The sequence below is a fragment of the Silene latifolia genome, chromosome 11, assembly GCF_048544455.1.
Source record: "Silene latifolia isolate original U9 population chromosome 11, ASM4854445v1, whole genome shotgun sequence".
Classification (NCBI taxonomy): domain Eukaryota; kingdom Viridiplantae; phylum Streptophyta; class Magnoliopsida; order Caryophyllales; family Caryophyllaceae; genus Silene; species Silene latifolia.
The window spans coordinates 59,433,052-59,445,972 of record NC_133536.1 but is presented as its reverse complement, the minus strand read 5'-3'; the positions used below and the strand labels follow the sequence as shown (position 1 = coordinate 59,445,972).

General features: G+C 35.7%; 1 protein-coding gene across 2 annotated transcripts; it reads right to left on the bottom strand.

The window, feature by feature from the left end:
- Positions 1 to 4,785: 4,785 nt before the first annotated feature.
- Positions 4,786 to 11,366, bottom strand: LOC141614881 (uncharacterized). Of its 2 annotated transcripts, XM_074433580.1 has the most exons (16): positions 11,022 to 11,366; positions 10,623 to 10,684; positions 10,127 to 10,214; positions 9,972 to 10,033; positions 9,779 to 9,875; positions 8,776 to 9,207; positions 8,588 to 8,677; positions 7,870 to 8,233; positions 7,286 to 7,542; positions 7,057 to 7,194; positions 6,630 to 6,740; positions 6,377 to 6,460; positions 5,774 to 5,891; positions 5,607 to 5,652; positions 4,998 to 5,161; positions 4,786 to 4,821 (listed from the first exon to the last, which is right to left on the bottom strand). In XM_074433580.1, exons 1-15 carry the CDS (start codon positions 11,109 to 11,111, stop codon positions 5,026 to 5,028), a joined length of 2,175 nt encoding a protein of 724 aa, XP_074289681.1. In that variant the 5' UTR covers positions 11,112 to 11,366; the 3' UTR covers positions 4,786 to 4,821; positions 4,998 to 5,025. The 2 variants fall into 2 exon arrangements, with proteins under 2 accessions (XP_074289681.1, XP_074289680.1); XM_074433579.1 differs by having other exon boundaries at positions 4,786 to 5,161.
- Positions 11,367 to 12,921: the final 1,555 nt, after the last annotated feature.

Here is a 12,921-nt window from a genome sequence, read left to right as displayed (position 1 = left end):
GACTAGTATGAAGACTGAGTAACGCGGCCAGGATTTGACTATTAACATTTCCTTCGGGACCATGGACGCTTGCTGCGCTTTCATTTGTTCCGACCATCTTGGGATGAGGATAAGAACCCGTGACGAATCAAGACAGATTCGAATATTTTTCACACTTACTCAAGACTCGTGGATTGACTAAAGAAAAAAAAGAAGAGGAGAAAAGACACGTGTGTGTCACGTGAGTTGGAAGAAAGTTGATTTCAAAATGTTGTCCTAAACAATCATTGTGTGTGATTGTAGGATTGTTGACTTTGAAGTTTGATTGTTTTTGAAATAGTTGACACAGTTTTGAAATTTTGACAGAGTTTCGACTTGACTTTGTTTATTTGGAGCTTTTTAGGCCATTTTGAAAGTTTTGCATTTTTGTATTTTGAAAAAAGATTTTTTGAAAATTTCATCAGAGTTTTGTTTATAAAAAGGTGGTAACATATAAGCTATAAACAAAAACATGGGCATTATAACGGTATGATAAGTGCTTTTAGAAGATTTTGGTTTAAAGGGTGGGTTGCAATACCAAGCCATCATACCGTGGTCTTTGGAGAGGTCCGTGCCAAATATGAGTTGGGTCGGTTCCTAGTCCATTCGCACGAGTAGTGAAAGCTCTTGATACAAACATGAGTAAGCATCGTGGTATGGTTGACGTCAATCGCTATCCATCTTTGGATGCAAATAAAAACTTGCACCATCCAGACGGGACGATTGGTCGAATGAGTTGGGTTAAGCTTAGGAAGGCTGGGTAAAATGACCAAAGAAGGTCGAGTAATGAAAACTGACAACTGTCTCATATAAAATATTCCGTAACCTTGTTCAAGTTTCACCCTAGGTAACACTAGACTTAGTCTAAGTGTATCATCCCCAGCGGAGTCGCCAAACTGTGGACACAGGCACCAGCGCCTCACGCACTCGCGCGTTAGTTTTGAGGCGGCGACACTTCTCCCACAGAACTCCTGCGCAAGGCCGAGGCACGTCATGGGCCGTTACTGATTTGTAAGGCATTGAAATTGGTGAAAAGTTTGACGAGCCTGCATTTTTGGAGTCGCCACCAATTTTTATGGAAAATTGGAACCGTTCGAATACTTCGCGTCATGTCAAGACACAAAATAGTGACATGAACGCTAGGAAATTCGTTACCCTTAGCATTATATGTCTAAAATAACTCTCGTGATGCCAATGAACACGGATGTTTACAGAGATCTTGAGTAAGGGGGGAGGGAACGTATAAGAAAGCTTGTTTATTTGAACACCTAATCCCGTCCGCCTCTATAGCGGCCTCTACTAATGATCACGGAAGTTATGTATACTTGATATGTTGTCAGTTGTATGCATGCAATGCAACATCCACAGATTAATTCTATCATGTGAGATTAGACTATGTCGGTGGACAAACAATTTAGCAACCAATTGAGGGTCGAAGTTCGCATTAGATTAATTACATGTGAATTGCCAAGTAAGTAAATCACATAAGAGCAATATTAAATAAATAAATTACAATGGATAATTGAATTTACGTCACAAGTACGCTTGGAAAAGTGGGATTTGAAAACAAAATAAAAGAATAAAAGAATTAGAAGATTGTAAAATACGCCGAATTAGTAGTGTTAAAAAGGATAATAACCGATTAAAACTTAATTAGAAGGCCTACATCAAAATAAGATGAGTTCAGAGGCAGAAACCACCTCAGAACAGGCGCAGCATCTGCTGTGTCCCTTAGAATAGGCGCATAAGTTCATGCGACTGTTCTTGAGTTGGGTTCTGACTGTGAAAGTCAGACTCGTTAATTGTTATTGTTGGTTGTTTGATTAGTACGAATTATTGATATATAACTCGAGTGCAGGTGATTTAGTCATATTATATGCATCGGAACCGTCGTAAAGCAATAAAAACGGATTAAAATGAAGTATTACAAGTTAGTTATTATACGATGTCGGAAACGGGTTTATATACAAACTTCAAATTAGAGACGGAAATTAGAAGATAAAAATTGAAGAAGGAACAGAATTAAAATCATGTATGAAAGACGAATTCAAGGAACTTGATATGAACAAATCGAGCCTCTTAAATCCGGGTTCGAATTTAATGACGAAAACCCGCAAATATTGAATTATAAAGGATTGAAGTCGGAATTGTTAAAATTATTATTGAAAATGAATTTGTAAACTGGAAAAGATGAAAACTTGAAAAAAATAAGAAATAAAATGGAAGAAGACCTTCGAATGAAACAATGAAGAAACACGAGGAAGAAGAAGAAGAGCAACAATGGCTAAGTAGCCTCTGGAATAGGCACGGCAAGTGTTGCGACCATTCCAGAAGGCGCAATAGCTGTTGCGTTTCTTCTCGACGGTGCCTCTCTGCTGTTTTGTTAAAAGGTTTTAAAACGTTATTTTAAAAACGGTTTTGAGCGTGATTATGACGTAAACTCGTACATTAATTGATACAAAATAAAATACAGTAAATAAATTTGGATTTATACCCTCAGACTTACATGTTTGGCGAAGCGAGATTAACTAAATTGTCGTATTAGTGATTGCTCGACTCGATGTAATATGAAAGTGCTCTGTAAAGAGGATTTAGAACAAGTTGATCGGGTTGATTAAAGTGTAGTGGTCAAATTGGTCGGTCATGTAAACGTGACTAGTCCTCAGAATGATCTGAGCTTACGTGGTCGAATAGATTAAGCACGTAGGCGTCGAAAAGCAAAAGTGCGGTCTTAGAATGCAAAGGGAGAAGAGAATGGCGGACACTCGCGTGAAAAATATGTGAGGCGAAGGCCTCTATTTATACTAATCACACGAAGGAATTATAGGAATAGAAAAGAAATCCGGAGGAAATATGGAAACTGGAGAAAAAGCAGCCCAAGAAGATTCACAGTAGGAATTGTGACCCTTCTAAGAGGCGCAGTACCTGCTGCGTTATCTCTTGGGCAATTTCCTCCTCAGCAAAAAAGATTTCCGCGATTGATTTTAGGAATTAGGGGAGATGTTGACTTCCTTATCCTACAAGGAAGATATTTTCGTGATAATAGATAAACTTTAGTAATATTACTCTGGAAAATTCAAGAATATTCCGACTCGGTTTTAGACGGTTTAGAAATGGGAGCGGTTTTTGACCCAGACTTCAAATGAACTCTAGTTACTGTCAAAATGACCGTATCGGCGCGTAGATGACGATCATGAGATTGACTCGACTATTTGAGCTATCACGTGTTGACGAACTTACGAAATGTCACAAATCGTTCCGCATAATCAGACATGCGGCCCAATCATCACTGGGTGGTTGGCGGGAGGTACAGAAACGAGGTGTCTACACTTATAACCTGTTTCTTTATTACTTGATCATGTTCGACTCTTATAATTAAACAAGTCCCTACCCTCCTCGTTTTCATTTAGTACACGAGCTGGCTGGATCGTATACCCTTCGGGCTTCGATTCATTTCCTTTTCATGTTGATTCTTTAACATCTTTCGATTCTTTTTCGAGTACCACTTTTTCTTATGCCAAATGAATCAGTTACTCTTTAGTTTTTTTTTTCTCCCCTAAAGTAAGCCTTCTAATTTTAATAGAAGATGAATTCTCAGACTATATTCATAATGTGCTGATTTACTTACATAAGTCATTTAGGCAAATTATTTCTGCTTTCTATTGACATATGATGCGAGAACGCCACCATACTTGACTATGAAGATGCGAGCTAATGATCGTATATATTTATTGTACAACCAAACAAATTAGCTGTTTTTTTTACTGGACTTATTACTAATTAGGTCTATACTATGGAGGTGGAGAAGGAACTCGCGAAACTAAAAGTGAAGAATGAAGAATTAGGAAAAAAAATTTGTATGTGTTGTAGTTTTGAAGGGTTTAGTTTTCTCAAATCCTTTTGTTACATGCCAATATGCCATTGATTTGTTCGACTTCCTTGGCTGTAGGAACAAATTATGGATATACAGAAAAATCAAATATGACTTCATTATTATTAGTTCTTTTAATGCATACTAATGCTTGCGACTTTATTTTCTGCAAAACTCACTTCTTGCATATTCTCTACTTCTGTTGTCGAACCCTGTTTTTGTAATGATTTACATTACTCAACACATTTTATGCTACATTTTTAGAGGTTTCCCCTTGAGGTATCAGTCATTGCAAAGATAGCATTTGAGGCTTAAGCTCCGTCCAAAATATGTTGTTCAATTTGTTTTCTCTTGTCCAACTTGTTGGTGTGGTTAACTTATAACTTTTTGTCTTAATTGTGTACATTATTAGACCGCATCAAGTAATTTGGTACATGCTAACAGATGCCGGAGATGATAAAAAAATAATCTAGACCTCAAAAGTAATTGAGGAGACATCAAATAGGTTGTGGTGACTGGTGAGAAGTTGTTACGAGACAGACTACATTGTTATAAATATTCAAGTAAACGAGTGATTATTTTACTTTTTTAATCAGTGATGAGTGAAATAGGTTAAAGGAGTTACAAACTTTTATTTTTTTCTTCCATTGAAAACATTGTGACTAATAAGAAGATGAAACATGACATATCATTCCTATGATGTCGTTCAACATGTAGTTTAGGGAATCTTCATGTTTTTTGTCTTGGTTGATAGATTTCGATTTTATTTCCTTTGTACATTTTATTACTTTCACTCTTTGTCCTCATTGGTAAGGTCTTGACTTTGTATCCAATTTTAAGGACTCGGCCTCTTCTCTCGTCTCTTGTAACCAAAATTTCCCCTTCTAGTATGCTTATTTTGGTATCATAGTTGTCCCATATTCTTTATGTTTCTATAACATTTTTCCAAAGTCAATATATATACAATAACAAGAGCATAGTGATGTACATTGATTAAAATTATAATCACAACCTTGGAAGTTAGTCGTTATCTTTTGGGTTTCAAAGAGAGAGTATTGTGGTAGCATTTGGGTAGTTTGCATAAATTATGTTTAGTTAGTAAAGAAACCTTGATCATATTTATCCTTGGCCACCATTTAACCAAATGGATTTCCTCCACCCATAGAAAAGGGTCTAAGATCGGCAGGTGTTGGATATTGATAAGAAGAATGTTGGTTCAAATGTATTAATCCTGTAGTTGGTGCACCGCCGAGGGCGCCTATTTCGTGCGACCTGAAAACAAACCATGAGGAGATAATTATATACAAGAAGTACACCATTTACATCTTTATAGTCTAATCTGATCTCTAGTAGTGCTCATTACATGTTAAACGAGTAAACTACAAAGTGATTTCTTCCCGTCATATCAAAGAAACCCCGGTATATTTGTTTTGTGACTCTTCAAGAAATAGTTTAAAGAAAGTTACTCCGTACAAAGTTTTGTTAAGGGAAAACAAGGGAAGATAAGGGTTTAAGACTTCGGATATGAGCTACCATAGGATAAATAAAATAAATATTACTCATACTATATTTATTTTGGTTAATGTAGTCTGGGATGGCAGAAATAAGATTTTTAAGGGGGGAAAATCTTTTTCGGGGTTGTGGTCATATCCTTGGCCCCTTCGGTTTTCAGAGGTCATAGTTTGTAAATTACTTAAAGTTAGCATAAATTAAATACCTATAAGGTGGAATATTAGTGGAATGAAATTGTCCAACATAACCACCTGCAGGGTGTAACATTCTATGTGTAAGCAAATCAGTTGAATTTACTAGGTAAACTGCACAAACAACTTGAAAAAAAAAAGATGGACAAAAAAATACTAGAAGTCCATTGTTGCAACTTACCGGATTGAATTGATGGGGAAGGAGATGACGGAAAACATTGAAGATGAGATTCAAAATTTTGAGTACGCAGTATGCCTGTTGGAGCAAATCCTACTTGTTCTATTGGCACTGATGAAGTCTGCGTTATAAAAATATGGTCAACTACTGTTTCTTAAATCATTCATTAATTTCTGATAGTAGCCAAGTGCTTGATAGTGAAAGCGATATGTGAGCCTGAATGCTCTGCTAGAAGTAACAGAACAAAAAAAAAACTAAAAATAAATGTTATTTTTTTCGGCTCATCATCATCCTAAACATCACCAACTTCTTTGTAAATTTACAAAGGTTAATGTGCCAGCTTCATGATAAATTATAAAATTTAGTATGAGTATGAGGTTTATATCTTCAAGTCTTTTCTTTTTGCCACTAAGAAATTCGTCTTACTAATATGTTGTGAGAATTTTATTTTCATCGTTAAACACGCCATCGCAAGCAGGCAATTTAGGTGGTGAGGTCTATTGTATATAGTTAGATACGGAATAAAAGGGCCATAAATAGCTCAATTAACATATAATTAATATTTTTTTAGGTTGTGCGTCTGAGAAGGAAGAAGGGAGGCCATACCGTGGTGAATTGGTGTTGAGTGGCATCATCATTAGTATCGAATGGGTTTATGGACTTGCAACAATTAGAAAATGGTGGAGTTTGCTGTCATAAAGAATTCATTTGGCATTAAGAACTATTATTAATATTACAGTCTGAGCATGACGAAACATTAGTAGGCATCACCAAAATCCTAATCCTTAGCTAAAACAAACATTATAACAATTGTTAGTGTTGGAAATCAAATAATTTTTGGACCAATTAAAGAACATACCGTTGGAGCATTTTGGTAATAATGCATGTTAAACCCCATGTCATATGAAGGACTCATTTGCCATACTGGTGCTGACATCGCCCTTGATGGATATAGTGAAACAAAAAGGTCCTACATAAAATCCAAATAAACTCATCAATATCTATCAAGGGTTGACCTAATGTACCAACCCATTTGTCAGGCCTAAATACATGTCACTTATAACTTGTGCACCCGATTAGTCTCTTAAACGTGGGTCTCATAGTAACATAGATCATTTAACTTATAATCCTACCCACATACATTTTCATTAACCTACCGAAGTCTAAAACTAAGAACAATCTTATCATTTGACCTTCAAATGTGATAATTTATGAATCCTTATACATAGGATATGGATCGAGAAACAAACGAAGACAATAAACGAAAATGTAGAAATACTTCTTACTTCAGGAAGTTCTGCCCTTCCGCTAGATCTTAATGTAGGCTTTTTTTCTTCTGCTGGACCTTCAGCATCTAGTAATGATTTTTGAGTTGAGTTGACAAGGTCTACTTCTGCACTTGGTTCAAGGAACAGGTTTTTTGCCTGCTTGTAATAATGGACTTTTAAGTGATAGTAGTAATTTTATCCATATGAATTTTACTCGTGAAAGAAATTATCAGAGAGATTTTATTACTTGATGATTTGAATTTTCATGTAAATGACTAGTTTGTATAGCAGTAGAGGCACCATCTAAAATAGCGGTACAAGAACTCTCTAGCTCTAGATGACTTGGAACCTGATCTTTGCTGGTTTCAACAAATGAAGAGAAACTGTTTTCACTAATAAAATTTGGCACCGTTTGATTGGATTGTTGAATGCCTGTTGATGTAGTCGGTGTGTTCCGAAATTCTTGAGTTGATTGCAAAGCCAACTGAAGTGTTAAGGAGTCATCTGAAATACCATTATTAGAGTTGAAATTACATTACAACAACAATTTTATTGCTTTAGGGGCTCCATCTATGGTGAATAAGGGAGGTTGGATGTCGCACCTTTGTCTATGTGTTATCAACAAAGAGAGACTACTTCTATCTTGTACCAAAAATCACAAGAAATGGCATCAAGAAAGTAATACTTCATATTTTAATGTTCAACTAGTTTAGTGGGTCATTTTGCTTATTAAATCACTTTTGAAGCAAAGAAGGAGTTTGTGTTAGGCTTTGGTGAAAATGGAAAAAAACACGGTAAAGGCATTGTTGATATAAGTACATTAGATCTTACCATTAGTATGACAAGACTCAGTTGACATATAATGTAATGTTGAAGAATTGGTTGAAGGTACAGTCGGCGCAGAATCCTCACATTTCTTCGCTACTGTCGGGTCACTAAGTGTGATTTCAACAGGAGTTGACAATTCAAACAACAAGAATTCCAGAGTATTCTTAGGAGGAGGAGCGCGGCAGACTTCTTCCTTAACTGAAGGCTCTGTAACTTGGATTTGCATCAATTGATTCTGATTACGTACATCAGGTGGAGGAGGCGGAGGTGGAAAAGACGTAAAATCAACCAATGATCCTTCACTTCTGCCTTTTGATTTCAAGCAGTCATTAATGGCTAGAGTTTTATTAGTAGGCTGGACTGTGGTCTACATCAACAAATGGTTAGCAAAACATTATAAGACCTTGGAAAGAGTAAGAGAAAATTTGATAAAAATTACAACAAGTATATGGAGCTTTAATATGCCTCATCTTTTCTTAATCAGACTTCGATGCAATTATCAAACACAGGTGTGTGCATGTGTGTACGTTAGAGCACTATACATGGCTAATCTTTGAGGAAAATTCATTGTTTGATCATAAATAGTGTATAAAGGGTCATATTGGTCAACAAAAATCATATTTTTGGATCAAGAAAGATTTTAACTGTCATGTCTATATACTCACAAGAGAACGTCCATTGAGGAACTCTCCTAGACAACAACATCCATAAACAAACTCACCTGGATGTTTGCTGAAACACTTCTTTTGTGCGCTATTTTGGACCGATTAATTGTCTCCCTGGGACTATTCTGAGAACCGCGATCTCCTACCTAAAAAATATCATTAGAAAGTTTATTATGCCATCAAAGTATGAACCAACATCGCTTCTTAGAAAGTTAATTTTGTAATACCCAACATAGGTACTCACTTGACCATTTGTGGCGCCATAGACACTTTTCTTAGTTTGCTCTCCAACACGCAAAGACACAAACCTTTCTCCTAAGAATTCTCTTACATTCCTAACAGGAGGAGGAGACTTCTTTCTAGGTTTTATGTCTTCAGTGGTGAACATCTGAGTAGCCGAACGCCCGGCAATCCTTGCATCATCTACTTGATAGCGACCATCTGTAGCTTCAAAACGAGAAGAATTCGCTTTGAGACCGTCATATCTAGAGTTTTCTTTGGAGTACCCTGGACTTCTCACTTCATTATTGGAATATCTACTATATTTCTCATCATTGATATCCCTAGAATATCCTGGAGTTCTAACATCGTCAATAATATATCTACTATGTCTGTCAATAGCTCTTTCACGGGAGACATCTTGTCTTTTCCTTTCGTAACTTTCATCCTTGTCACTCTGTTTAATGTTTAAATTGTACAGTTACGTAATATTTGAATAAAATATGTCCAATATAAATAAATTAAAAGCTTGAAATATTTTGCTCATGCCCATTATAATTAACTTACTAAGCTACTAATGATGTTCATAACTGCCCACTTAAATTGTGGGCAGACTAACAAGACCTGACGGCTTGTCCTGCCCATGATCAACTCTAAGCAAATAGGTAAAGTCAAATCAAATATTGAGAAAAAGAATCCAACCCAACGAAGTTTATTTACTTATGAATACTTAGAAGCAAGTTTGGTCAAGTATTACGGTAGAACATGTCCTTGTGGCGAAATATATATCAAAACACTTAAAACTTATATAGGATTCTTTGACCATATAAAAAAGTTAAGACACATAATTAAACACTACCTTAACGTATAATTTTTGTTAATGTATAGCGTCATTGATTGGGCCACAACAATTAGTTTAAGTTTTTGGTTGAGATAGTCTTTTCAGATCATATCAAAGCTTAACGAACCTGATGTCCCAAGTAGAATCAAGATTTCAGTCAAAGAATGATGTTGAGTGACTGACTTACATTTTTTATCCTTGGAATTAGTACATGATGATTTTCATCAGTGTATCGTCTATCGACATAGACCTGCTTAATGAAATCACGAAGTTTTTGGATGTTACTGCAAACATGAACAAAAATATAACTTTTTTATTTGCCTTTTATTAGCTTAATGTGACATGTAATCAAATATTAACAGTGAATATAAATATCAAACCTGTTATCTGGGAAAACATTACGGTGTGGATTCCATGTTTTGAAATAAACCTCCCTCGCTTTCTTGGAAAAATAAAAAAAATAATTAAGTTAGTCCCTACACTATGTAGACATTTTTGCATTTGAATGAAGCACAATAATGTACATAATAAGCACCTCATTTCCTCCAGCTTGAAGAGAGTGGACTTCTTCCATGGAGAATTTGGCCATGGATACTGATTTCACACGATGAGTGAACTCCCGACTGAATGTCAAGAGCAAACAATAATCAACTAACGCACACTTTCATACCGTAGCTATAAACATCAATCTTATCTAACAAAGAACATGACTTTAACCCCAAGAAACTAGGTTTACTTACAATACCATTAGCCATGGAAGGATTTATACATTAATTACGACACAAGTGACCAATGTGCATCAAGATATTTTTAACCGACATCCACCTCATAATATAAAACACATATTGTTTATTGAGTCATTTGTCCTAATACTTTTAAACCTATATCATTTCAAACATATTGCTACGTTGGAAACGAGAATAAAAGGATTGGTGCATTTCACCTCATGGTTATAGTCTTAGTAGCATGGTGATTAAGTTGCTGAAAATGCACCATAATTTTGTCCTTGAAGAGAAGTAAAGGAAACTTACTGTACGCCACTACAATTTGTACAGACGAATGTCCAAAATGTTGTACAAACATATTGCGGTCCCTGGTAAGACAATCTAAATTAGCTCAAGAACATATCAAACAAATATACTTGTACACACATACAATAGCAATATCGGTTAAAGAATTAAACATATGACATATAAACATTATCATCATTCATTCAGTTAAATTAGGCGAAAGTTAGTGGTTTGAAATGACATTTAATCTTCAAAAACACACATATTCAGAACCATCTCATGGTGTGCATATTAGAAAACACAATATCCTCTTGAAAAATAAAACACAAATCAAACTAAAACCAAAATATTTCATAACATTCCTACATATTTAAAAATGATCAATCTACATAACCCGATGACAATGAAGAAATGCATTACCAAACTGTTACAATTGATGCATCGTCGGTTCTCTGGTAGCTTTAATAAGCCCCTGATTAGTTTCTCTATCTTATCTTCTTCCTTTCCCATCACACCAAACCTACTCTCTCAGATTAAACCCTATAAAAGACTAAAATTTCCACAACATAAAGAAAAAAAAAATTACCCAGATAAATTAACCCTTTAAAATTGAAATTAATTATCTGGGCATTTTAGAAAGTTGAGCAATCATTAATCAATATTGAAAATTTAATCCAAAAAATGAAAATTAAAGGAAATATAGGAAAATGATGCCAAGGGGGAAAATGAAAAAGGATTGTCCTAAGGTGAAAACAGAATTCAGACAACAAAATTGTGGCAAGGAAAAGATAATCAATTAAACATATGGCGTGAAACTCGCAGATATTATGGTGTAACAAGCCTTTTTTAGCACTTTAAACAAATTGGCGGGAAGGAATAATTGAGCGTTACCTCCTTCTACACCTAATTTTAGGGGCAAGGTAACTATTATAGGAGGAACTTTTAGTTAATGTGTGAAAATGCGACTATCACAGCCTAAACAGATTGTATAATAATCTTTTGAAAGACTCGTTAATGTTATAAAATGTAGAGAATGAGAGTGGAGAATGATAGAGATATCTATCCTTCCTATTAGCATAAAGGGGTATATATACTTAATTACATAGGAGAGTTATGCAATAGAAATACGAATAGACGAGTCTAGAATATTCCTACAATTATGTACATTCATCGTGGGTGTGACTTATGGGCATCCACTACATCCACTATAAGTTTTCAGAACACTCCCTCTTGGATATCCATTGCTGAAGAAGATTACTCGTAATAAACCTTCCTAGAAAAACCTCGTGGGAAAAACACTAGTGAGGGAAAGAGTACACTAATTTCCAAACACGCATAACAAGCCCCCTCGTTAAAACCTTTCCATGCATGGAAAACCCAGTGGGACAAAACCATAGATAAGGAAAAAGAGTACAACGCGTGCTACTCCCCCTAATGATTACTGATACGTGCATTTTACATAGCCTTTTTAGCCTATTTTACGCACGTATTTCTATGCTTTTATCGTGGTTTTATGCTACGAAATGCCCCGAATATGCTACTTTGGTTTGTTTTGTCTTATTTGCAGGAATGAACCCAAAAGTAGTGAAATCAAGCCTTTTACCATCCTTTTAGCATGCATTTGGAGGAAGAGTGAATTTGGAGCGGAAATGAAGCTATTTTGAGATGCGCATTGGAGTAAGGAAGTTAGGCGAGCCAAGAGAGTGCTTCAATTTGCTAGTTCCTGCTTGTAAGAGCCATATCTCGAGTTCTACAACAGTTATTAAGGTGATTCCAGTTGGAGGTGAAAGTTTGTCCTTTTAGCTTTCCAATGCCACCGGAATCACCCTGTTTGACCAAGTAACGAAGAAATGGCAGCCGTTTGAAGTTCAGTGCGCGAAGCAGGAATTACGCGCTGAGAAGTGCTCGATCGAGAGCCCATTTGCTCAATCGAGAGCTACCTATTCTTGATCGAGTGATTAAAGGGAAAGAAGTCCTCGATCGAGAGGAATTGTTCTCGATCGAGAGGAATGCTAAGGAATAATACTCGATCGAGAGCCTTAAGTGCTCGATCGAGCAACAATCTTTGACGGGCTTGGACTTTTTAGTTAATTTCCGTCAATTAGGTTTAGCTAATCCTATTTTCTTATAAATAGGAAGTCAGTATGTCATTGTAAACTCTCTCACACAATATATACTCTCTTTTTCTCTCTGGTTCAAGACACTTTGTTACTTTTATTCTTCATTTCCGGATCCATCAATTTAGTAATTCTTTCCTCTCTTCTCTCTTTAATTTATTTTAATGTTTATTGCTTTTATTTATTTATTTCCGGTTCCCCTT

Bases quoted from the DNA above. Each gene is read 5' to 3' on its own strand.
- LOC141614881 (XM_074433579.1), bottom strand. From the start codon at position 11,111: ATGGGAAAGGAAGAAGATAAGATAGAGAAACTAATCAGGGGCTTATTA. The intron at 9,208-9,778 runs GTAAGTCAGTCA...AACATTAAACAG, and splicing joins TAATTCCAAGGATAAAAAAT to AGTGACAAGGATGAAAGTTA. The intron at 7,543-7,869 runs GTAAGATCTAAT...ATGGTATTTCAG, and splicing joins TGAGTCTTGTCATACTAATG to ATGACTCCTTAACACTTCAG.